Consider the following 27,977-nt stretch of genomic DNA (forward strand, 5'->3'; position numbering starts at 1 on the left):
CACATCACTGGGGGGCTTCAGAGAGTAGGCAGAGAGGGAGAGGTCACTGCATGCAAAAAAGGCTCTCCCGCCCTCACCCCAAGCTAAGGGGCAAAACACAATTTACTGCTGACTATGACCCTACAAAACCCAGACCTAACCAGGAGCAGAGTTAATGCCGGAAACACAACGCAGGAGAAGTCAGGAAGGCGCGGTGCTGTTGCATAACCTGGAACTGGCGTTATCACGGTAAGCACGTTTCTGGAGAGCGCACAGAAAGCTCACAACTGCAAATACCACAAAGCGATACTAAGCAACACTGAATATAGCAAGCAAAAAAAGGTGAAAACTAATTGAGCAGAGGTCAGTGTCTGAACTTTCAGGTTAACATCATTTCAACTGAGTCATCAGCACTGCACTCCTTCAAAAACAAGAGGATACCAGGCTTAATTTACACCATCTGACAAGAATTTGGCTAGGCAATATGACTGCTCTCCTGCTAGGTAGCTCAGCTGCGCTATGGTCTTTTCTTATGGATATAAGCATCATTAGGATGCTATATGTGGCATGGCTATTTGAACAGGGGCAATCAGCACAGTAAGTGTTGCTGTTCTGCAATACGCTCTCTCAGTAACAAGTATCTCATTCTGGTATCCAGTCCCAATAGCAATATGATTAAGCTCCTTAGCCCACACTTGCTCAATTGTTTAAATACCTTTTCCGTATCATGGCCAACTGGTGAACCTACATGGAACAAGCAAATAGTGCACTCAGTATCTTCTGGTGAGATCTTAAATGCTTCCAATTATCACACGGCCAAAAGCCCAGAAATGGTTATGAGTGCCAAACACATTTGTAAAAACAACAGCAACTTATAAATATTCGTGTAACATGGGCACTTCTGCAATGATAAATATAAAGTAATTTAAAAAGCACGTATGTGTTTAGTTTCAAGTCATTCTTCATTTTCATTTATTCTAACAAAGTGTTTAAGTTATAAACAACAGAAATACGAATAATGAAAATACGTAATCAAAGTGCTTGAAATGTATTTAGGCTCCTTTTTCAACTATGTTGTAACTCTCTACCTCAATATCATTTACTTCAAGAGAAAAAGGTAAAGATTTTGTTTGAAACCTTAAGGTAAATGCTTTGTTGTAAAGGTAAATATTTGCTCTCTGACCATTCAAGTTTCTGAAAAATTGTATTTGATTTGAATTATTGAGAATTATATATTTATCTGCACTTTTATTAGTTCTCAAACACTGAAATAAGAATTTAAGATGTACTACTTCAAGAGACGCAAATGAAATGCACAGCTTCTACGTTCATTGCCGTATTTTCTTACTAGCCTCTGACACATTGTAGCTCCCAAAACCTCTCTGTGATGTTGACTGCATGCAGTTTTACAAGCCCCCTGCCTCACATACCAACATACTAAATTTTCCTGTACAGCACACAGCAAAGTCTGTAATTCAAGCTCCCCACCTTGAACTCTCCACCTCCATTCCAAAATTTTAAAAGGCGAACAATACTACGCAGAGTATCACCATGAGCATTCCACGTCAGCATGAGTGCATTTTTTGCTGCACTGTCCCCTTTCACTCCACTCATTTTCAAAACCAAACAAAATTTTTATGCAACCAGAACAACATTTTAATTCTCCAGATGGCCATGCAAAGTGAGTTTCCCAGCATCAGCATTGCTGGGGCCCCTCTGTTAAAATTCCAAAGAAAATGAAAGAAACACTGAAGCTTATTTTTGTTTTTCAACATTTCCCCATGTTTTCCTTTTCCGTGCTGCAGGGGAATTCAGCAGCGTCCTGGGTTCTGCGTATTCTGTTTTCAAAATTAATAAATGTGCAAATTATAAACAAACATTCCACATTCAAAAAAGACCAGAAAGCAACCCAGCTCCCAAGCCTTTAACCAAAGGCAAATCGTAAGTCAACGGTGCACTGCTGAACAAGCCTCTCCACTGTCGAGCCTCAGGACTGATTATTACTGATAAGTAGGTGTTTGTGACTGATAACTATTTTGGACAACAGTAAAATAATAACAACAGCAACAACAACACTAATATCAATGTATATTGTTCCATTCTCAGCTCTGATAAAGCTGTAACCAGCAGTGTAAAGCTTACTTTCCACCTCATTTTATTACCAAAAAATTAAAATACAGACAAAAGTTTACCAAAATCGTAATATCTGGGGGGAAAAAAACAGGACTTTTTCTCCAACTGCTCTACAAATCTTCACATTTTACTGAAAATCACACCCTTGCATTGAACTTCAGTAAAGTACGAGAGATCAATTCTGCTGTGTACATACATTAAGCTCTGGACAGGCCGAACTATTGACCTCCTTTGCCACTAAAATATCAGTTAATCATAAAACTGAGCTCTTAGCTGTTACTCAGAAGAAGCTGCCAACATGACTGAACAAATTCTAACTTACCGCTGACAAAGCGGGCAAGTCGAGACCACAACACACTTCCCAGAGCCCCCCAAGGGAAAGGCAGAGAAGGCAATCACAGGTCACCCAACACGCTCCGAAGGAACCCGAGCCACCAGAAAGGCCATGCAAAGCAACCTTAATACCGATTCAAGTGCTGCTCACGGCCTTTGGTTTGGGTTTGAAAACACTGGTGAGGCAAATAACATGAGCAGCAACGGTGGGCAGGACACGTAGCTACACAGAAACATGTGCCTGCGTTGGGTGCGCCACGCAGTACAGCCTGTAATTGGGGCTGTGCAAGCCCAGGCACCCTGTGACACTCTGGTGTGCTCAGCAAACACTTCGTCTGCGCTTAAAAATGCAAACAAAAAGCATGCAGCTGACTCTTCTGGAGGATAATGGAGGGAAATAATGTTTTTGCTCAACGTGTTTTAGTCTCACATCAATTGTTTAAAAACACTCCATTGTATCGTATATTCAATTGCTCAGCATTGTCTTTAATTGCATGTATATGACTGCAAACCAACAAAATGACATACAAGGTTTTCAGCAAAATGCAGTGACTTTGTTTCAGCGCAGGAAAGATCACTCAGGAAATTCCAGTTACTCAAACTGATTTTTGCAGGACTTTTAACTAATGAAAGAATTATCCCTTTATTAGAAATCAATTGTGTTTAGCATCATTGGAAACATTTACTAAACAAGTCACCAGACATTGTTTTTGCTATTAGGAAGACAGAAATACTCTAAATACCTAATAACAAAAGTGCATGTCTGATATGGAGATGAGTACAGTCATTGCTCAGATTGTTCAAAAGTAGGTTACATCTCCAGCAAAACACAGGCTAACAGATCAATAGTATGTTACTATGAAATGCCATGAAATTATAAATACTAAATGAATTATGTGAAAAATCATTTTTAATCTTCATTCCAAAACAATGCTAATATCTACTCTAGATATAAAGTAAACAAAAAGTAGAATACTAATCTATCCTTATTGATGTGTCTGTGAGGTTGCTATCACTGGTAGTTGGCACATAAACATTAAAAACTCATCAGATCAATGTTCAGTAATGTGTGCTTTTTAATCCATGCAGAGAGCAGTCAAAATTCACTCCGAAAATTCATTTTTTCCCCATCACTCCATTTGACACTGAACAGATAATCAATTATCATTTGTATCAAAATCTGAACTAATACTCACAAAACTTATAGAAAGACAAAATTGAAAAAGAGCAACTTCGTATTGCTCTGGGAGCCCTTGCAGTTGCCTTACAAGGCAACTTGGACAAGGAGCACCAGGCTTCATGGTCAGGCAGATGACAAGGAAGCATACAGATCTGCTGTTCGGCCCGATCCCATCAAGGACCCATTCCCTGATGTTGGGCAAAATTCTTCAGTCTCCCTAAACCTCTGCTGACTCATTTTTTCTAAATAAAAATGGTTAATAATAGTACTTATTTACCTTTACTTTTATGGAATAAGATGAACCAGTCTTACTGCAAGGTAAACAGCTTGAAATATTTTTCTGAAAATAACATTGTCACAAAAGTTTAGATTTTTTCTTTTAAAGATTTTTTTTTAATGTAATTTAATTCATAGTGAATTGAGTTGAAAATTTGCCTCAAACCAGATCAGATTTTGGTGCCTTATATGTGAGTGTTAAAATAATAAAATAAATAAAATCAAATAAAATTACACCCACAACTCCTTGTTTCCCCTGTTTTCTAAAAAGATGTCAAACTTCACATAAATCATGACCTCCTTTCTTTTCCTTCCCCATTAGAAAGCTTGAGTCTGTCATAAACACTGCATAAATAAAACTGTATTTTTCATGTGTTGGGAAAAAAGTATTTTGGACTTGTTAGCCTTGGCTCACTCTCTTTAAAATAGAAGCTGTTTCAAATTTCTAATGTACTTTTTCAGAACAATGTCTAAAACGATTCAGAACAATAAATCAATGCTTTAACCTTACTTAGATCTCAACAGCTGTCATCTGAACTGAGATGGACACAAAAATCTTTTCACTTCACAAGAGAAAGACTAAATAATAAATAAGATCACAAATTTCAAAAATGCCTTCAGTTTCAGAATTGCTACGGCTGACAGCTACTGGTTAAAGGATTAAATGAACAGTGTGCTTCAGCTTCCAACAGTATTAGCAAAACAAAACAGCAAAACAGACTGGCTAATTTTCAGGGATTTATACTTATTGCCATAGCCCAGTAGAGGACACTTGCAGTACTAGCTTGTCATCCAGACACCAAACTCTTCCTTGAGTAAACAAAATGAATGATCATATAAGCTTAGATAAGAGTTAGAATAGATGTCCAACTGACGTCTGTGACCAGTGTGTGAAAAAAGATTTTATTTATATTTCTATTTTATATGTACATGCATGTACACACAAACAACACATGGAACTGAGCGCCACTGCAGCTCTTCCTTCTTACTACTTTAACGCAGTTTTGAACAGGTGGCTATCAGCACTCTGCTATACCTAACAGTGCAAACTTTCAAATACCACAAATCAGGCCCTAAAAATCTTGAGATTAGAAAAAAACCCCAGAATTTAATTTACTTTTATTTTCCTCCTGGTTTGGTGTTCAAACCTACAATTTTTTTCTTCTGTAACTATGAGAGGTAGGTATTATTTTTCCTTTTTATGAAAGTTGAGATTAAAATAAGTAACTTTAGAAAGCACAGCATCTAACACAAGCTGACAATACTTAATCTTTTTGGTGCTGGCCATAAAGAGGCACTCTAAAAACCAGAAGCAGACAGCAAGTTTCTGCAACACTCATGACTGCAGTGGTGGTAAAGCAGAAGATGGAGAAGGGAGAAAACTCTATTAATATTTGCATTTTAGAAGTTGGCCACAGACTCTGGTGGGCCATGCATATCCTCTTTGAAAAAGAAAAAAAAAAAAAAAAACCCTGAAGGACACTACATTTTTGTAAAATTCTGTTTCTTAAACAGATTCTTTTCCATGCAAGTTCCTTTAGGTATAAATTTATTTAAAATGTAAGTGTAAACATGAAGTGAAAAACAGGCAGACTGTCCTTTCCAGAAATAATAAGGTGTCCATCTTGTCATAAAGAGAAGTAAAAGATTTTCTTAAGCTTTCCCCAGTCCCGTTTGTTAGCCTAGCTCCCACAGACAGCAAACGGGAAACAAGATAGTAACCAGGCAAACCAGGAGACACAGAAAAAACAAATGCACACTGGCCCAAACACAGTGGGTTCCCCCAGGCGCCAAGGGAAACCTTAAGTTCTGCTTCAGGTTAATTGCAGCCAACAAACCCACAAAATAATTAAATAAAAGAGAGCGAGAAAGAGCAAACTCACCTGCACATTTGGTTCTGGTGATGAGTGGAGGTCCTGGCTGTCCAGTTCCACCTTCTCCTGGTCTGGTGAGCAGGACCCGAATCTCATACTCAGTGTCTGGGTCTAAGTGCCAGAGCTTGTAAGTCGGTGCATTGACAGCATGGGTTTCTGTCCAGGTCCCAGATGTCATGCGGTACTCCACTTCTTTCAGAATAATAGGTCCATCGCCAATGATTGAATTTGCATTCAGCTGTATTAGCAAGTACGTGGGCCCAACACCAAGCAGCTGCGGGGGTGCTATTGGCCGAGGAGGCTCTGTAGGAGACACAAATGAAGAAAAAGCCGGCAATAAAACAAAAGCTGGAAAACTCATTAAGAGGAGGACTCTTTCAGGATAAAGTTGTCAGGTTTTCATCAGCAGAGATCTAAAAACTTGAAAGTAAAAAATCAAAGCTGCATCAACCTAAGACAAGCTGAGGAGAATTTCAGCTGATGGAAATAAGTGGAGCACTGCCAGCACCTCAGCAACATTATTTTTCTCATTTAAAAATCTGGGTTGGGGACCCACAAAACCCTAATCTGATTTATAAATTGCTATTTTGTAACACGTTTTCTGAAAAAATTCTGTGTTAGTGCTCATACGTGTATTTTAACAGACCAATAATTCAAGACTTTGAAAAATGTAACTAGTTTTCTTTTATTGAAAGAAGTCATGTACAGAAATAGTTGCCAATAGCATTATATGCTAATCCTGTAGAGAATATCTGAAAAATGAGTATCACTGCAGTTCATTTGAAATGCACCAGATGCAATTGCAGTAAAAGAAACAGATACATATCAAAGGCATTCAGAATAACTCAGAACTGAGCAAAATAGGCTGGAGAATGACAAAATAAAGACATATAGCAATAACATAAAAAAATTACTTTATTCTTAAATAACTTGCTACTGATTTAACAATTCAAACAACAGCATGCATGATACCTTTTGTCTTCCTTTGTTCCAATCAGCCTCCCCCCCCAAATACTTCAACACATCTGCAAAATGAAAAGGTAATGAAAGAGGCCAAATGGGGAAGGTGAAGTCTCCCTTACCCTGAGAAATGTTTGCCTAAAGTAGCACATTGCCTAGGCATGATTTATTTTAAGAAACAACCTCAAGCAACATGTACTTTTCTAATAAAATGAACCCACTGATAAACGTGGAAGGTTCATTTTCATTCCAGATGGCTCATATTTCAACTAATTTCTTTCAGTTAATTAGGCAACAATGCTAAATTCAATGCACACAGGGGTTTCACACAGCAGCGATGCAGAACTAACAACGTGGCAACTCTGAGCAGGTAGAGAGCGCTGATGGCCACTACATAAAAAATAACATCTACCCCCAGACCATAAGATTTCCCTAGACCTGGGCCCTTCTCATCATCATTCCCCTCCTACTCCCCGCTGTATGACAAAAGCTAATGAATGGAAGCATTGCACGTATCCTGCCTCTCAGTAATGACCGCACCAATGTCATTTAAATAGTATGGGATCAGTCAGGACCTAGAAGGGCTCTCCGATGGCCTCCGGATCTCCTTCCACGTCCTGCCATCACTTCGTGGTGAAGTGTGGGTGAGAATTCCCTGGTTCTCTGGGTCCAGCAGTAAAGATTTCCCTCAAGAACTGGCTCCCAACAGTAAATTTACCAGCTCCACAAGCAAGCATGTTTCCCACATTTTGCCGCAAAAACATCTCTTACTGACTTTTCTTCTAAATTAGCTACATATCAAACTACTCAGTTTGGAGATGAGGGAATCTGAATTTTCTGTGATGGACACCAGTGGAGCTCATTCTGTTCTCCCAGAGCAAAGGGGTGAATGCTCCTAGATGTCCCAATTTCTCATTTTGGATATACAATACTTCATAAAGTATCTCCATTAATTATTAACATGTTTTACCCTGTTTTGGCAAGAAAAATGCATGTGAACTAATTTAGACCCCTACCTGAATCAAAGCTCAGCAATGCAGCCAGGCTTAATGAGGGCAGTTTATTTGCTGTGGAATTAACACATTAAATGTCAAACTAATGAATTCTAAGGTCAGTGTATATTATAGCAGAAAACATAAATGTTGATGAGGATGATACACTACCAACTCTGAGTTCGAAACCTATTAAATGTGAGGCTATGCTTAGACGTATATACTTTGATTAAGAGCATGATTATTACAAATAAAACCTCACATTAATGAGACTAATATACCATTGCATATTAAATTTTTATGTTAGAGGTAAAGCATATTCTTATATTAGCATATGTATTTTGGTTTTAAGCTCTTGAGGACAAGGAGGCTTATTTATATAGTCTCTCCCTGTTCCAATAAATTATGCATGAATTTTAATCAGTTAGCAAATGAGCAAGTAATTGTTCTGCAGCATTATTAATATTCTTCATAATACAATATACTATCACAACCAGAGGTGTGGTGCAACCAGAAATCTCAAAAGTACACTAAGCATCAACTGAAACATGCAATCCCAATCTACCAGACAAACTTTTCCAGTGTTATCTAATTAACTTTCTATTAATTATTCTCATTCATTATTCTATAACCAGATCCATCAAATATTTCCAAATTATAATTTCAAATTGCATAATTTCCTTCTGTATATACACAGTAACCTGAAACTTTTATGGCTTAAAAAAATACCATTAATAAAATTAGAAAAGATCAAAGCCATTATTAATATTTTGGTTAACATTTCCATAGCAAATATCACACATGCACAATAATACTCTGTCAGTGGGCTTTTAGCACAATTAAGATCCTTCAAAGAAGTTATATTTCTGGCTCTTCATCCTAGCAATCAGGCTCCACCAAATAAATAATATAGTTATGGAGTGTCCTGGAAAGAGCCTGTCCAAAATTAAAGTCCTCTTATGCATGGTATGAAAAGAGAAGAGATGCATGAAAGTGAATCCCAAAGAAAGTCACTCTCAGAAATTCAGTCTGACTTATAAAGGATATAAAAACCTCAGCCCTCCCTCAAGAGGAGTGAAAACTTTGGAGTTTAAAGCCTGGACTAGAGGCAGGGTTCAGGGAAGCTGCGGCTGAACAGGTAACAACATCTCCTTGGCCTCACGTAGCTCTGCCCAGGCTCTCCACCTGCAACAGCCACAATGTGAAACGCGTTTTGTGGCTTTCAGCTGCCCAAACCCCACCAAAGTCAGGCAGCAAAGTGCCCCTGCTCATGGGTCCATCTGGAACCAGCTCAGACTATTTTACCCTTTACTTCTGCTAAAACCAAACCAACCAAACAAAACCCCCTCAATTATTATGAGCAGACAGGCAAACATATTCATGGCTACGGTGCACCGTGTTCCTAGTTAGAAATTTTCAGTGAATGCAGTTCTACTTTTCTTGGCCATGAACCTTTTCAGAATAGCCATAATGGTTCTAAACAATGATTTATGCAAAAATATTTCAACCTATGGATGGTTTATCAATTGGTCAAGAGAGTCACTGTTTCAATAGGTATTTCAAACACAGATGCAAATAGTTCAAATAAATTCCCTGCATGGTAAGTTACATTTCTTCCTTTGCCAAGCACAGACTTCAGAAACTTGTTTCAAGTCTGACTTGTTTAATTACAGACTCATTTTCTGACTATATTTTTAGCCCCTGCTTGAAGTTAGCAAATCTGACGAAATCCCTTCCAGTATGCATAGCCACTAACACATCTGAAAGACTATATAAAAAGAGCGCGTGTACATCTACAAGATATTGAAGACATGAAAGCATTTTCATGCATAGCATTTTGCAGTATTTGGCCAGTTCTGGTTTTGACATAAAATGCCCACAGCTAAGTTAATCAAAAATTAAGACTGACATTTCATCAGTACAAAGCTCCCATTCTGCTGAGTTACTAGCAGTACATTATGCTCACATCAGTATGTGTATGACATTATGTATTAAATGTACTGTGATATTTAGGTACCGATGACTAGAATAAGCATGCAGCATCAACCCTAGCTATAAGTTTTCCTACAGTTAAACAGTTGTGTCATATGCTTAATATTAAACATTGCATGTAAATAACTATGTATTCATAGACAGAATAAACAACCAGAAAAAGCCAGTAGCATTATTAGTATACTAACTAGTATGCACAAAATTTCCTATATTCTCAAGTAATGTGTACATATTATGTTGCTTAATATTATTTATCCAGTCTGGGTGACAAGAGTGTTACTATGTGCCTCTCTGAAACTAATCATATCCTTAAATTTAACATAAAGGAAGGAAGTTTCATTAGCATCTTAGTGGTAATCCTGTTCTGTTAACAATTCGGTTCAAAGCAGAAAAACATAGTCCAACTAAAACAGAATCCTACAGCTTCTTCCACTTAGAAGGAAAAGTTGACACTGGAGGCATGCCTGACAAAATCTTACTTATTTACACAAAGTCACGTGTTACTGAGGGTAAGATGAATCAGTCACAAGAGACTCTTTCCTTGCTCACAGCACAAAGGTTTGGGGGGTTTTGTCAGGTTACCACACAGCGCAAACATCCAAGACAGGCGCAGCCCTTCGTTCCCAAGACTCTCCGTTCCCCCTCTCGCTGGCACAGACCCACCACACACCAACATCCTGCAAAGCTCCTCTGCTCACACATTCAGTGTGGCTTTGTTCTGCCTGCAGCACGTGTTTAGTCTTCTCCATCAAATACCTTACATGAAGCAATACAGCTGGTATGATGATGGGCTTCATCAGTTTAATCTAATGCATACAATCGGAATCATTCATAAAAGGCATAGCTTTTACAATTATTCCATGACAAAGTATTCATTTATTTAAAACGCCCAACAATATCAGCATCATCCCTCCAGAAATTAAAATCTAGAAGTCTTAACAAAACCTTAAATATCAAGAAAGTGGGTAAATCAAGAAAATCCAAAATTCTCTTTAAATTTTTTGTAACTTTAAGAAACAGAAAAATCCAGAGAAATATAGATAATACTGGACACACTGGAGAGCACACTGCAGATACCTCTGCAGATGACTCAACATTGATTCAACTCTCACCTAGGTCAAAGTCATTTCTCTTCCAGGGAAACAGCTATTTCTTACAAAGTCGTTCAGGTATGCCCACACGTTGCTCGTGAGAGCTCTGGGTCCAGCACCTGACTCACGCTGGCCACATATAATTAGAGCACGATCTTGGCAACAATAAGCTTCCTGGGACACCAGGGAATACAGTCTGAGACACCCAAGGTTTCTTGAAGGGCATAGGCCCATGTGACAATCCCTGTATACCATGATCTGACCCTATGCACGACTATTCTGGTGCCTCTGCCACATGCTGCAAGCGGCACAGAGCAACGCTGTGGCAAAGCTGCAGCATAAGGCCCACAGCACTAAGCCGCAACAGCGCGCAGAAGCAGGCTGCCAATTTTAGGCACCATGAATACTGTTTCAATACTTGTCCTATCCTAGGAGATTACATATGGTTTTAGGATTCGCACATTTTTAAAAATATTGAAAAATTGAAGAAACATGAATGTTTGTTTAAAAGTTGGAGAAAATGTATGAGATTTTGCAAAAGGAGTTATGGCAGTCAAGTACTTGCAAGGAAATAAAATTCTCAGTCTGAAAAGCTGGCTAATCCAAAGGAAAAAAAGCATTAACAAGAAGCAGTGACTGAAGGCTTAAATTCAAATATAGTGTTGAGCCATAAATTTAACAGTGAGAATAATAACTGAATAATAATAACCAGTAATATTATAGGAAAGTCTACATTCTCTGAGTGTTTTCGCTCAAGGCTGGATGCCTTCTTATAAATTATACTTCAAGAAAAAAAAATAGAAGACAGTAATAATATGCAAGACTCCAAAGAAGCACAACTGGATGAAATTATGTGGTCCCGAAGGTCACATAAAATGGCCTACAGAAAGTTTAAGCATAAGAACAAATGAAGACTTTTCAGCAAAAATATTGCACTTTTTTTTTTATTAAAAAAAAATTTTTCCACATGCGACATGGTATCTTTGATAGGAAATAGAAATATTTTCATTCAGCTTTCTAGAATGGGTAGGAAATACTGCTCTGCTAGCAAGAAAAAAAAAAAGTTATAAAGTTTAAGAAAATAAATTCTTTCAGACTCATACCTGCCTGGAAGATACGCTAGCAGTCTTCTAAATGGCTGTCAAAGCTACCAGTTTGACCCTCTGTCAAGACCTCTTGCCCTCTGTGCCAACAAAGCCTACACTGCACTGTTACAAATGGAGGGCTATGGCACGTGGTGGGAGGAGCATTGCAGAAAGAAGCACTTACCTGATGAGATAGCCTTCTACCAACTTTTCTACCAGTTACCAAACAGGTTAAGGCAGGGATTTAGAGATACCAAGCTGAAAGCATAGGGCTGACTAAAAGCAGAGGTATCATGAACCTGCAAAGCACAGAAAATCTCTACAGTTTATTTCCAAATTCCCAACAAGTTCAGGTTTTCACTTTCTTTGAGCAATAACCTAGACTATACCCACAATTCAGTCTCTCACCTTATTCATACCTCCTCTAGTGAGCAGTTAAGTCCTTAGTGGCTTTGTTATATAATATACAGAAGACAAACAGTTTAAAAAAAATTAAATTAAAAAAAAAAAAACCTAACAAGCTATGCATCAAAGAGATCTCCCAGTGCACTGAGGGCAGTTCATTAATGGGAACTGAATACTCTACTGGGCTTCAGGAAAAAAACAAAACAAAACAAAACAGCTGACACTTCTTATGTATATTTTATTTTTCTGCATTATTGACAACACGTCTAGATGTACATTGCTTTGAGACCTTCTGGCCACTAGTCAAAAATACACACAGGAAATCCAATAAACAAAAGTTGGATCAGGGCAATCTTAACTAATCAATTCAAAGATGCATGCATACAAGCATCCTTAAGTAGAGAAATGCTGCTGTTACAAGCTTAGCTCATGGAATTTTAGCTTATGTTTTCAACCTAGCGGTGCTCGATTTTCGCACCCGGGTAGCTCACCTTGTTCTTGTGGCAAAGGAGGAGACTAAGCATAAGCTTATCTTTGCCAGACACATTACACATCAGCAATGCGGACCTACTCCTGCACAAGAGATACAATAGTTCTGAAAAATGCCAGAATAACTGAGCACACGCATGAGGAAGTTTTCAAATGCTTCTGTGTTGCCCGTGAAAAATAAGAGTTAGAGTTAGAGGCAGCAGCCACCCCAAACCGGCTTGTCTGTTCCCAGCCTGCTCCCAAGCTCTCCTTTCTCAAGGGCAGCACGTCTGTCTACCACCTTCCTACACCGTCACTTTGGTAGACTGTACTGGTTGTATGCTGCCAGCGGGGTGTGAGCTGCCATGGCCGAACCAGCACACTGGTGCTGGACGTCACCCCTGACGAGCTCCCAGGAGTAAAGGCAGCCAAGACCTGGCTGAGGGGTGCTCGCAGGCTGCAGGTTGGGCACACTTGCTTAACTTGTCTGCAACGGCTGAAATAACATGTAGGACCTCAGAGGTGTTTTTAAATCACCTATGCTACTCCAAGACTAAACACACTAGTTAGAGATTCACACAATAAACTCCACATCAGCTGCAATTTAATCCCTTGCAGTGTTCACAAGTTCTGGACACACTTCAGGCTTTAACAAATACCTCCCTAAGCCATTTCTTGGCTTCTCTATTTGTTCATGAACTCACCTATAGGTCTCGCAACAAATTTTTCCTTCCTTTCTGCAATCATCAGAAACTTCTCTCTCCTCAAGTTTAACTCACTTTAACAGCAGCTTTATTTTTCTACTCTGTTATTTTTTCTAATAGAAAAGTTTCAATTGCTCCCACCTCTCTCTTCCAGAGACAACTCAGAGAACAGCAGTCATTGTGGCTTCCTATTGCTTATGCAGGTTAACAGCTTCTCCCCCCAGAAGCATACTGAAGAGAAGCCAGCAAAAACTTTGTCAGCAAATAACTAGCTTTAATATATAATGCCATACAACAATTTCATAAAATCAGGTAGAAATTTGTAGGCTTTCACAGGTAAGCATTCCAAATCACTGCAAGCCTCCTGTTACATGTTTCCAAAGATAATAAAAAGCTAATTCAGACTTATCTCAGCTGCTGTCCTGTGACCATAAATGATGGTAGCTGTGTGGAGAAACTTGAACAGCTTATGATCTAGCATTCTGCCTCAAACCTTCAACGATTTTTCCAGCACCTGAATTCTTACACAGTTATTTTCTATGACCCAAGAAACATTCTCTCTGTGGCTTTAAAACACAATTTATCACAACTGTCCAGTATCTGGCACCAGTTGATAGTCCTGAAGTTGATACACAATACCTACAAAATGTTACTATTTAATTAAAAAAGTTAGTTGTCTGGAACAAAAGAATTCTTTCTAAGCAATAGCTTAGTGACCGGGTTGTATCAGCTGATTTATCCAACTCACATAAAATTTTCATTGTCTTTTATGACTTGAAATGGAGAAGCTGAAATAATGTTTTAAACAAACTTTCAAAAATAAACATCTTTAACAATAAAATTCAGGATATTATATAAGGAATCAGTGGAAAAACACAACAGAAATGGCAAATTGAACAGCAAGCTCAGAACAATGGCTTAGTTAGGCTACTGACATACTTGACCATAACATCATTTCCAATTTTGAGTCTGCAAATGGGGATACTACATCACAAGTTCACCAAACTGCAGATTTGTCTCTGAGCACCTGCATAATCTATCAAGTCCATGTATTAAGTACAAACTGTGCAAGATCATGCAGCTAAAATGTATTTAATCTAACTGACACGGCAGTTACTGACCACCTAAAGTGCTGAAATAGGAAGAATTATTTCAACAGTGAAAACTGCTAACTTCTGCATGGCGATTTCATATCCTATGCATCACCATGGCATTTTATTCACCTTGATTTGAAACACCACCGCATTCATTTTATTATCTTCCTTTAAATAAAAGGAACAGTGTGCAGCTTTAGTATTGTCAGCAGAAACTGTAAACAAGGTTAAGCTCATGCTCAGCTTACACAAAAAAATCATCCTAAAAACTGAAGCATGTCATCTCTCTACACAACTTTTAAACAGAACACATGCCTATTTATTAAGTTATAGTAGGTCATGCTACCCTGGGAATCAATTAGAAGAGTACGACATATTTTGTCAAAAAGACTGCATTGTGGTAAAGACATTTATGCAGTACCTTCACCCAGAAATAAAGAATGCATATAAGAAAAATGGTGCCTGTAATGAGAAGACATTCAAATCTTAAAAATAAATAAATAAATAAAATAAAATTGCTTGGTGTAAATGAGTCAGCTATAGAAACGTCTGATGCAAAGACTTGATTACCATGACTTTATTATCCACACGTAGAAGTGATTTCCTTGAGCTCTCAACATTGAGAGTATTTTTGGTACAAAATACTTTATCCGCTTCATTATCAGGAACCAGCAGGTGAAGAACAACTGAATGCCTTATTCAAAAATTGGTACGTCCCAAGAAAGAATTACTCTCCATCTCTACAAGGCTTTGCGATGGAATATTTGACAATACTGCAATCTCCGGGCCTCTCTACATGCCGTGGATGAAAAGAAAAAGTAGAACTATACATTAGGGAAAGAGTGCCTGAACAATGACAAAATATTCTTTTAGGGACTCCAGGATTTTCTTCTACATCCACAGGTATATAATAAGAATATTCTTTTCTATTCCTTCGTTCTTCTCAACTACTCGAATTTTTTTTTAAATTTCAAGTCTGAGTTGGGCTAGTAAGCCGATGCTCTTAAGATTTTTGCATTGTTTTTATATCTGTCGATGCTACAGTCATGCTCACATTTAGTTTATTACCTATACAAACTAGGTAGAGAAACTCTGCAAGGTATACATACTAAAAAACGTCATCGTGACATATTTATATCAAACAAAAAGAATTACTAAATGACTCAAACACCTGCAATAAAAATGGAGCATTTCAGTATAAATCAGTGACACACACACACACAGAAAGAAAACTCACTGTCACAAAGTTATGCATTACTAACTTACGCCTCTATAAAACTTCAAGCTAAAAAACCACAAACATTCAAAACTCCTGGAATTCAGTGTGTGCCTTCTGCCCTACCACAGATATGCAGTCTAGCTGCATTTCTTACATACGGTGGAGCTTTCTCTTTTAACGGCGAAAGGGTATGTGGAGCAGTTTAGCAAACAACTGATCACACTACTGTGCCACCTGAGAGAACTGCACGTTGCCTGTGCATCGATAAACCCTCCTGTTTGGTGTGCTTTCACGTCCAGAAACATTTCAGTATGTCTCACTTGGAAAGATGCATTACATCTGGCCAGAACTAATCCAAATTTTTGTTTCCACTTTCCTGCATACCTTTTAAATGATAGAGGTGTTTCACATGTTACTGGGACAATATCATGGTCAGGGAATTCAGAACTGTATCACACTCTATACAATGAGCTGCATATGCATACATCACTATACCAGAAGGGAGCTGAAATACAAAAAGCCTATAGCTGAGGGAGATCACTGACATGACATAGTTTTCCAAACATTTGCAGTTTCATTTAATAGTGATTACAAAAGCATGTAAAAAGTGAGTCATGCATTTCTTACTTCTCCAGTCCTCCCATATTCTGTCATATACCTGCTCACCTTTCCCATCCTGACAAGCCACTAGTCCTTGAGATACCATTAGTATTCCCAGACTTTCCCACCGCCAAGTAGTACCTACTCAAGTCTTTACATATGACTGCCAGCTGCCTGCAGGCTGTTTGTACACTCCCAAGGTTATGTGCCACATCACATGCTCGAGGCCACTACCTGGCCTAGCCTTGCATTCTCCCTTCCACTTCATCACCCCAGCAAAACCCTGGGGCCCATTTTCCTCCTCCACTGTTTCTCCTTCTTCCTATTTTGCATTACTTCATCCAACCAATGCAGAAAGCTAAGCACTATAAGCACAGATTGATTTTCTTCTGCAAGCACTACCCCAGCCCTAGACCTTGACTCATGGAGGTGGGAGAAGGAAGGAAAGCAGCTCACACACCATATTGCCCAGGCAAGATGCACCAAGACCCTTAAAAATGCACAAGGAATCAAGACAAACTTAGAAACTTCCCCTTCAGGCTTGAAGGGCCCCTATGGATATTTGTAGAAGAGAAAAAATAAACCTTCTCTTCTCCACGGTTCTTCCTCAGGTATCCCATTTTATTAGATTTAGTTAAAACACTTCCCATCAGCACTTCAGTGCTACCATCAAAGGAAAAATGGTTTCAATTTACCAAATGGCTTACATGGTAATCATTACCTAGAAATTTTGGGTGTGCTCAGACTAGCAGACAAGTCGGGGGGTGGGGTGGGGGTGGACAGAATCTATCTTTCCTGAGCAAACTTACTTTATTTTTGACGGACTGTTTCCTTATTCAAATCTATTTCTATTCATAACCTTTTTTCAAGATATGTTTGGCTGTTCCTACCAGCAACGTCTTTACATTTCTTATCGCAGCATGTCCAAATATTTCTTGCCAAAAATGCCAGAAGGCAGCCCAGTGGAATGACAGAAAAAGAGGGCTAATTTCAGAAGGCACTGAAAAAACTTACTTCAGACTATGCAATGAACCAACAGAAACCAAAATGGAAGCCTGCTTGGTTAATTCTTACGCTGTGGTTTCACGTTATAGGTGCTCCTTCCCTCCCCACCATCAGCTATGCATCCTGCCCTCTTTCCTGCAGTGCCACACACCTGTTCTCATCAGATCTAAGCCAGTTTAGGCTTAAACTAGACTCTTGGGTGAGTTGGAGGGGGAAAGAGGAAGTTTCCTGCTTTTCGAGGTCCCTGAAGCTGCTCCCAGTGGATTCAGATGACAGTCAGAGTGAGCACAGAAGCAGCAGCAGGAGCACAATCCAGGTGCTTGGGAGAGTGGAATAGAGAGTGCAAGGATCAAGACTGCCTTTTCAGCAGATACTAGACATTAAATCTCAACAGCTTTCTCCTGAAACCTCACCTTCCAAAGGGGGGGGGGGGGGGGGGAAGAGGTGATCAAAAGGAACCAACTTCATTGCCCAAGCAGCTAGAGACATAGTAAGAAATACCTACAAAATGGTGGAAATAGGCAAAGAAAGCAGCTGCCCACCTCTTCAATGTCATGTGGATTCTGCACCACGATTAAAAGCTTGTAAGAGCTCTCTAGGAAAACAAAACAGAACAAAAATCCTCACTGCTTCATCTGCAGGCTAATGAGACACACATTATGATATATGCTTCTTTAAAAGAACAAACAAAATATGATAATTTATGAAGGGTTTTGATAACAGAGGCATGTAAAGTAGAAATGGATGAGTGAAGTTTGGGATGAAATTTTTATTTAGATCTAATTGACAGGGGTAAGCATTTCATTTACAGTATGAGAACAAATTGACTCCTGAGAGGACAAGCTGGGTTAGGAGCTTTTTTAGTTGGTCTAGCAAAATTAGGTTATATTTGCCTTTGAAAAAGAAGGCAAATGGAAATGTTTCAGAAAAGGGCAACAAGAGTGACTGTAATCATGGAATGTCACCCAGATGAGGAACAACTGAGTGGGCTAGAACTCTTCAGCCTGAAAAGATGATCTGTCATATGACAGAGCTCTACATAATCACAAGTTATTGGGGACAAATGTTGGAAAAGGCAGAATAATTGAATCCTAATGCAGCAAACAGAGGTCATCAAATGAACCTAGCAGAAGACAGATTCACAAATAAACAGAAGAAAGTGGTCTTCATGCATAAGAAGGTATTAGACTCGTGGAACTCTCTGCCAAAGGATGTTGTGGACACAAGAAGATGACTCCTCGCTAATCGGACAAAACACACCTGGCTCAGGAACTTCCCATTGCTGAAAGGAATCAGAAGCTGAGTGTGGGAAATCAGAGCAAATGTCATTTATGCTTACCGTGCACTTTCTCTTCCCTATATATTTCCTCCTATGGCCATTTGTAGATAAAGAATCCCGAATTAGTTGGATTGAGAATTAGAGAATTTGAACAGGGGTGACCTTGCACTGTTGTGTTTTTGCATTCTGTTAACTTATCTCTGTTTAAATTCAGTGTTGGTAAAGACAGGAATTTTGATATTGAAACCTGAAGATATGGATCTCAAATACAGAGCAAGATAAACAAGAACTTCTACACGCTGCCCTCACTCACGTAACTGAGCTGAATTCCACCTATTCCCAGCTGAATGAATATTTAATGACCAAGTTACAATAACATAATTTTCATTTATTTTGGCAACCTTAATAAGATGACTTACAGTGGTTAAAATAAGTATTTGATGAGTAAACCTGAGAAAGTAACAGCTTATTATTCTTCTACTGCATGTTTTAATTCTTGAATATGATGCTAATCAACAGCTCTTCAGCCTGAGCTAGCACGCTGAAAGTTCAGTAACTAGGATTGTGTATTCACATAAGAAAGGCAAACAAAATCAACCATACTACAGAAATAACGAGGAGAGAAAAAATTACTAGGGCAGAAACTGGATGGTAGAGCTTTCCTCTCCAAGCACAAGATCCACTGTTAATAATATAGTTTATAATAATATACACTATTACGGAGATTGCTACCTTCAAAGATTACACAAGTAAGCTATGTTATTTATTAAATTTAGATTGCCTTTGCATACAGACATTTTGTCTAAAAATGTGTTTGTGAACCAAGCTGCTAAGAGTACATTACAGCAGTACTTGGAGGCAAAAATCAAAATCAGACGCCACTCCACTACCAACTAAACAAAAAGGAGCAGTACCTTAAAAAAATTTTACACTTTACATAAATATCAGTAACAAAAGCACATCACCATGGGGAAAAACGTTGCATAATTTTATAAGCAAGCTCTGTTGGCCATAACACACAAAGCTAGTAGCATTTTTTTCAGGTATTTTAAATACTGCAAATTAGAACTGATTTTCACGAAGACAAAGACAGTCATGATTCTTCCTGCCAGATTCCAGAATCCTGCTTCAGCCTTCTGATATTCCAGTGCTCTTTGGGGGAAATATGTATGTATGTATGTATACGTGTACATGAGTGTAGCATAGATACACGCACATATATAAAAATGTATACGCGCACACTTTTTTTTCCCTTAATTGTAACTGCAAGCACCAGGAAATCTCTCTCATGTGACTTGCTACCCTTGTCATAAATTTGGATTTGGAAAAAACAGTTCTGTCAACTCAGTCGGAAGACTGGTCAAGCTGCCCCACTGAACCCTACTTACACTGCTATAACTGGATCCAAATACTTGCCTTGGCTGCTTTCAAGAAAATGTGTGTGTGTAATCCATCCTCCTCCCCAACCCCAGCCCATAACGAGAAAGACAGACTGGCTTTACGGAACCGCTCAGAATATGCCTATGTGTTTTAGAGGAAGTTTCTTTCCAACCATAACAAGACCCAGCACTGCATTTTGACATTTGCCTTGCCTCTTTTGTTCAAAATAGCATTTCCTTTCAAAGACTACTTTGACTTCTTGAAGTTAAACAGTTTTGCCACAGAACTGAAACGTCAGCTATTAGCTAGACGCATCTCTCAAGACTTCTGTGTCAACAGTTTGGCATAGCATCTTTTCCTCGCTTCTGAGGCTCATTCGCAGGGTGCAAATGCTTCCACTTAGTGCCCACGTCCAGTGCAAACTCAGAGGGTAGGTGACCATGAGCACAAAGCTAATTCTTCTCCAATCCCAAATACTCACCAAGTAGGCCATATAAATGCAGGAAATCTGTTTCACTGTTAACTTCAGTTACAGCCAACTATATAAAGGCACCACACACTAGTCTCACACACACTCACACTCTACGGTTTCCTAAATGCAGGGGCTTAGAAATTGAAAACTGAGTAACTCCTCATACAAAAATCTTCCTTCTCCTTGAGAATGTAACAGGCTAGACAGGCTGAGTTGTGGGCTTGGGTGGTTTGAGAGAGCAAAATAATAAATGAAAAAAAGGGTTTGGGTTAATAAAAAAAAAAATTGCTCCAAATTCAGCAAATAGCTGAAAAGACGCGCGCACACACACACACACACACATTTTTACATTAGCATTTTCAAAACAAAATGTTTTGACTTTTCATGCCAGAGTCATGTGGGGCTTTAGATAACATTCAGAATGTAGATAACATTTAGATAACATTCAGAACATAGTTCAGGACTGTGTCTGTAAAGAAGTGACTCACTTATATTCGTTCCTGTTCTCTGACAGAAACAGAGCAAGGACTTGAGCAAAGAGTTCCTGTTTCCCAGGAGAGTGCTTTACCCTCCAGGCTACAGGCTTTCTCAGAAGAGTCTCCTGGTTACTGCTTTTGAAGCTGAACCAGTTGCTACAGCACATTCATTAAGTCATATGTCTACCTAGAAGGTCAGGAAGAACACATGGTCTTTAGTCATGGCTGCAATTAGCACAGCTGTATTTCTGTTCATGGTGGCAGTATTTTGGCAAATAGATACATCCAGCACATCTCATTTTCCTTAAGATACTAAAGTGTTGGGAAAAACATGGTAAATGAAAATGGTAAATGAACTCAAAAGTTGATAAATACAAAGAAGTGCATGACAGAGGAGATCCCACATGTGCTCTAAAGTAGTATCATCAGACAGGAATAACATCCCTGTAGAGAATTTGATGAAAATATCACCTCAGTGCTCACTGTCAGACAAAAAGCCAGATAAGACATAGGAAATTATTAGGAAAAGAACATAAAACAAAGCATAACACCATATGCCACTGTATAAACCCATAACATGCTCACATCTTTAACAATGCATACAGATCAGTTCTCCATATCTCCTGCAGGATGGGCTAGAAGACAGAAGAGGGCAAAGGAGGTCATCAGAGACTTAGAGCAACATCTATATGTGGAGATATTGAATAAATCTGGATTATTCACCATGAAAGAATGATGATTAAGGGAATACATACTAGAGGTTTATAAAGCTTCAAGTGGCATGAAAAAGATGAATATGGAATGACTTGCTAGTTCTCCCAATGAAAAATGAAGGTGCCTAACATCCATTCTTGCATGTTCTCCTAAGGTTATACACTAAACAAAGTGGATTTTTGGTCCGGTATTAGTGTTGCCTCAAGTTGTTATTATGTTCTCCAGAAAAAGACGACCAGCAGTGGTCAAGTTACTGATCGAGTGTTGGACAAGAAGATGCAAACATGGGCTTCAATCAGTTCTAGATGAGTGCCCTCTGCATAAAACTACAAATGCACCAACTGACCCCTTCTCTTCTTTCACAGTGTGAACAGTAGCTGCATTTCCTTCCCATTTTATTATAAATGAAGTTTCTTTTTTCCTAATGCTTGACCAGAAAGCTTTTGGTTTTAAAACAATGCTACTTTGAGGAGTAAAAATAGTAAAAACTAGCCAAAAAGAAAAAAAAAAAAAAAAAAGAGAGAGAGAATAATTTTCTGTTTATTTACATACCTCAGTGGGTAATGTCATACACAGAGTTAGTAAGAAGAACATATCTGTGTTATACCTACACTAAGTCATCCCACATACCTAATAAATATGAAACACTTTTTCTCCCATCCCAACATCCCTCTAACATGGGGAAAAAATAAACAGCTAAGGTAAATAAAGTCAGCAAGTAAAATAGCTTGTATGAACTCCTTTGACACTTCTTCTCGCTGCAGGCCAACTCAGTCCAGTAATCCCAGAATAGTACTAGGGCTTAGAATTGTTAAATACCTTAAAAGAAGATAAATTGCCACTTGTCTACAGCCCCTATTGCCAAGGCAAAACGTTTTGCCCTGCTGTCAGCCTTTGTTTCACAGTCAGGATAAACAGTTTCCCCACTGGTATTCTAACCCTGTGATGTTTTATACTTTTGTTGACCTGAATTATTTATCACTTCTCTCTCGGTAACAGATAAAAGAAAAAAATGTGTAATGGAAGGGGGTAACTAACATCTCTGAAGCTCAAGCTACCTTTTGAAAACACTACAGCACCCAAATATTTTCTTTGACATGTTGTCTAATTTTCCTCAAATTATTTAAAAGTGTTCCTGTTCATGCCCTACATCATTTACATCATATATTACCTTACTTAAAAAATAAAAAAAATCCACTTAAGTGTCTTTAGTCTGGCCCTTACCTCATCCAGGCTCATACGCCTTTACTCTTCAATGTAATACTATTGCCTTCGTACTGCCTTCTCTCTTCTCCTTTGAATTACACACACCTTAACCACGCTTGCTGTTTACCTGCCTCCTTTCAAACATCTCTGTCTTTTTGAGTAACTTGAATTACACCTAACACCATAACCAGCCACTATTTTTATACACTTAGACTGGATAGAGAAGACTTTTTTTTTTTTTTTTTTAAAGGATGTAGACAAAAATTTCACATATACTTTATAGTAATGTAGTGATTTATCCGTAACTTTATTTTATTACTCATGGTTTACTACTGTGGTATAACCCAGATATGTTTGCTTTTCCACACTGCAGTTGTACCTGTATTCAGATACTATGGGTTGTATGCAAACCACATGAACTTACCTCAAGGCTTACTTCATCAGGATATTGTGGAAAAGCCACCCCAAACATTACTGTATTTAAGCTCTTTACTGATTAGTATTCCGAACTTGAACTGAATTTGGCATTCAGTTTAAGAGAAACATTTCTCTTTCTTTCTTTCAAAGTTTGTGTGAGTGAATTCCCTACCAAGTCCAACTCTTCCTTTTCTTAACAACCTAAAGATGAGTTTTACTGTGGATTTTTCTATTTAAGGCTGGCTTTTACATTACAGGCCATCATTTGGGTATCTGGCTATCTTGTCTTCTATGACAAGATATGCAGGCTTGAGGGAACACACTAGTACCTCCTGTCAGCCCCTCTCTGTTTTTATAAAACATGTCCCTCTCTTCAGTGGGCATGTTCATACACAGCAACTACTGAAAAATAAACAATGGCATTTCTTTTGAGAACCATTCCACACCAACTTTCTCTGTAGGCGCAAAGATTTTTGCAGTTGAGTTTAATCCACTTCCAAAGCAAACTGAGGGTGAGATTTCACACTACAGCTAAGCGAACCTAGATGACCACACTGTCAGGAGCAGCTAACTACTACCTCCTTCCTAGTCTTCTTGTCTTTCCCAGACGAACGGTTCTACTGTTAGAAAGCCATCCTGACGTAAAACTATTCATTTCATTCTACGGTATTTGATTTTTGTTAGTTGAGCTCCCCAACCGGCTCACTGCAGAGTTCTAGTGGAAGAGAGGCAGCAACAGCATGTGGCTGGGAGCCAGAGAGAGGAATGAGAAGTAGGGCCACCCCATTTGGCACTCCTGCTTTAACATCAGACACTGAGGCACATATGCAGGCCTTGGCTATGCCTACATACCTATTCCAGGAAGGGTCGAAGAAAAATCTGTGTATGAATCTGTTTACAAGTCACATAAAAATCAAAAATAAAATGTGCAGAAAACTCCTTCACCTATCAGGATGCTTCATTAATTATGGCAGTATGGAGACACATCTTTAAGAAACTGGGCTGAAACCAGAGAAAACTTGATGATTGTTTAGTGTCAGCTCTTTGCTGACAACAGTCCTCAGGAAGGACTCCACTGCATCTCAAAGTGTTGAATCAAAAAAGGATTCTTGCCATTCAAGGATCACTTCAATGTTTCTCTCTCAATTGCTTGAAATTCCAGAATCCCATGAAATTTTTCATCTCGCACAGGAATTCCATGAGCTCTTCCAAGCAGATGATAAATCCTTGCAGGTTTCAAGAAAGTAACTTCAAGTGCCAAAATCCCGAAAGTCTGAAGAGCTGGAATTGCAAGGACACTGAACTGACACATGCAGGCAACAGACTGCAGGTACCCGGTCCATCAATTTCCGCTAACTGCCTGAGAGCTCAGCTTAGTTTCATTTGCTTCCACTTGGCATCTGCTTAGTCAGTTGGCCAGAAGGCTGTCTTTTTGCTGAAATATAGTTTGTCTTAATTATTAGAAGTCCTAATGGTGCAAATGTCTTAGGGAACAGAGTCTCCTTAATGAGGTGACAGTTTGCACCTACCATATAGTGCTTGGCACACACATTTGTTTTCTTCTTTAATGTAAGCAACAGCAGCTGTTGAAAATGTTCAGCTTCAAAGAAAGAATATTCTCCTTCTTTCAATATTGATTTTAACGACTTTCCTGTTCCAGCCTGGAAACATCAGTACACTATTAAGTGGTGGGGTGTTTTTGTTTTTGTTTTTTTGTTTTTTGTTTTTTTTTTTTTAAACAAAAATGGCAACAGAATTCAGTTGAAGTAAAACTTACAGTAAGCCATTCTATCTGTCTCCAACTCCGGAAAGTTGTTTGGTGAACTTCTTGAAGTAGCCACTTGGCCTGGCTTGAAGAGAGCTGGCCTGTACTCCCTCAATCAATTCTCTAATCTATGTAAAACGGAAAGATCACTTTGTTTCTAATTGTGTAAACATCACTGATAGGGGAATTCAGAGGGGAAAGAAATGTCACGAGGGCATAATTCTTTCTGCTGCAAAGTCCACCTACCTAGAGGTCAAGTATTTGAGACATTTCTAGGAAGAATAAAATTCATTAAATATTTCTTTGAATGAGAAATACCAAAGAAAGATCAAAGAGATTCCTGAAATGCCATTAAGAAATAGTTGAAGTTAAAGAACTTAAGGAGTAAAAAGGAAAAATGAAGAGGTGGGGGTCCATTCTAATATGGAACAATGACAAATCTCAGGAAAGAAAGAGAGTTACTAAGCCTAAACTCAGAATATATCTTAAACATGTTCGCAGCCAGCCAGAGATAGTCCTGTATTTTTCCTGAAGTGTCCAATTACATTCTCTTTATGAATCCCTTTGGAAAAGAAACTATTGTTTCTACTAAAATACACTTTTTAACTACCTTTCAATGACTTGATTGTCTTTTGTTGGCACATGCAAACTGTCAGCATTTGCTCAGTTGCTCAGCTCCACTGATAAAAGCAGCTACCAGCAGATGGGACACAAAAGACGACCAAGTTAAATCACAGTGTGGAATGTCAAACAGAGGTTCTACTGGTGCAAAATCCAAAGAAAAATAAAGAGAGGCGGCCATGGTAAAACTGAGAATCGCAGCATGCCACACTTGAGAAACCTAGCAGAGAAGGGAATTAACAGCAAACTGCCAGCCTGTGCTACATCACTTGGCTAGCTTGCTGAAGCACGGCCAACACAAGGAGTTAAGAAGGCTGAGAAAACTAGAGACACAAATCCCTCCGCTGCAGAAACGGCTAGGAGAGCCACATATTCTCAGTGCTGCCTTAAGCAACCTCGTAAAGCTCACTGAAAATTAGGAGCAAAGCTAATTTGGTTTTATTTTCTTGGATAAGAGCACAGGCCAGAAGGCTTGGTTTTAGAGGACATGGAATTGGACTTAGAGGGCAACAGTCAATGAGCTGCCAGAATCATCACAGCAGTAAGGTCCAAGCCACTTGCTTTAAATAATAGGCTAAAGCTGCTCCTGGAACAACTGGAGGGAAAATATCTCTGCAGAAATGATGATAGGAAGTTTGTATAAAGTTTTTCTCAGAATTGTCTTGGAACATATGCCATGTTTCACCTAAGTAAAAGAAAAATGGAGAAAAACATCACAGACAAGGATTCTGGCTTATCCACTAGCAAAACACTGAGTTCCATTAATTTGATCCAAGCTACTTTAATTTGTTCAAGAGCTTAGCAAGAGTTGTTGCTCCAGTCATTATTATGCTGGGGAAAATTGTGTTGGGTTTCTCCCTCTTTTGTGTTCAGACACCCCAGAAGTCTGTTAAAGTTGGTCTGAAGGTGGTGGAAGTGGAAGGTGATCTGTACATATGCTGCATTTCTTCTCCCTACAGTCTGAACTCATGCCTTTCCCATCACTCCAAGTTGAATAATAACCCCCACCCCTGTCCCTCCAAAAAAAAAAAAAAAAGAAGAAAGAATGCACAAGAGGAATAAAGAAAAAAAAAAGTCATAAAAAGGCATAGAAATACTAGGGGATGCTTTTCAAGAGGAAACCGTAGACTGTATGAAGTACGATATGAGCCTCTCAGCTATCAACTGCAGAAACATCAGAGAGCTCTCCTCCTCCTCAGTCCACTGAGGTGACCAGGTGCCATGCTGCACACATCTGAAAGAAGTATGTTATCATCCCACTTCGAATAAAAAAACCCCACTGCTACTGGACCCACTTGTTTGGAAGTACCCAGCTGCCAGCATGAAGCAGGGTTTTATACACTACTTCTTTCTATCCCCAAGTAAAGGGGAGGGGAAAATACTCCTGTGGCCTGGAGGTGTAACCAGAAATCGCCAGCTTGACCACACTCAGTGCGTCTTGTTTACTCCAGGACGTGCAAGTCAGCTGGTCCAAGAGAAATGGAAAAATCAAAGAATAAGTCATTACTCCAGACATTTCTACCTTCTGTCAGCATATTGCAAAGTTATAATGAAATTTTTAAAAAAATCATTAAAAAGCATTAAAAAAATCAAAATATTGAAAACACGGTTTTTAAGCCAAAGAAAACCATTTGGCTGACTTGTAACTCCCTTCCAAAGCAGCAGCCTTTACAATTCAAGTTTTAAAAAACATTTGTTATAATGAGGATGCCAGCATAAGACTAAAAGTCAAGATTTTCACATCAACTGTGAACTTGCAACCTCAAGTAAAAAAGCAGAAGATTTTGTAAGAATTTGTTCTTATGTTTAGCAAAATAGATCCGATAAACAATAGAATACACTAATCTTGATAGACTAAACAAACACACTTCTGTAGGAGATGAGCCATGTAAACTGTTCTATAGATACTTTCACAAAAAACATGTATGCCATTGATAATTTTTAGTATTTTTCCTTCTGTCCAGTAAACAGGTACAATTCACTGTGTCTTATGGAATCTACCATAAAATACACACAAGGAGAATAAACTTAATATGAATGGTCAAAAATTTGGAAAAAAAAAAAAAAAAGAACTGTTACAGAAATTATCTTATGCAAAGCTTGGCAATTTAAAATAAAGCTTAAATTCAGTTAAGTTGTAATCTGCTTATTTAGGGAAAAATCTAAACACAACCTCTAAAATGTTTCAAACTACTATTTACTGTTATTCATTTACTCATTAAATAATACAAATAATACAAAGTTAGGACTTTCATTT

General features: G+C 38.6%; 1 protein-coding gene across 6 annotated transcripts in view; it reads right to left on the bottom strand.

Moving 5' to 3' along the window:
- PTPRK (protein tyrosine phosphatase receptor type K) overlaps positions 1 to 27,977 on the bottom strand; it is a 403,334-nt gene that overhangs the window by 164,057 nt on the left and 211,300 nt on the right. For all 6 annotated transcript variants that reach the window (XM_064508961.1, XM_064508963.1, XM_064508960.1 and 3 more), the window contains one exon: positions 5,785 to 6,078. In XM_064508961.1, the coding sequence (XP_064365031.1) occupies positions 5,785 to 6,078 (294 nt within the window). The remainder of the gene's footprint in view (positions 1 to 5,784; positions 6,079 to 27,977) is intronic.

The sequence above is a fragment of the Dromaius novaehollandiae genome, chromosome 3 (assembly GCF_036370855.1).
Source record: "Dromaius novaehollandiae isolate bDroNov1 chromosome 3, bDroNov1.hap1, whole genome shotgun sequence".
Taxonomy (NCBI): domain Eukaryota; kingdom Metazoa; phylum Chordata; class Aves; order Casuariiformes; family Dromaiidae; genus Dromaius; species Dromaius novaehollandiae.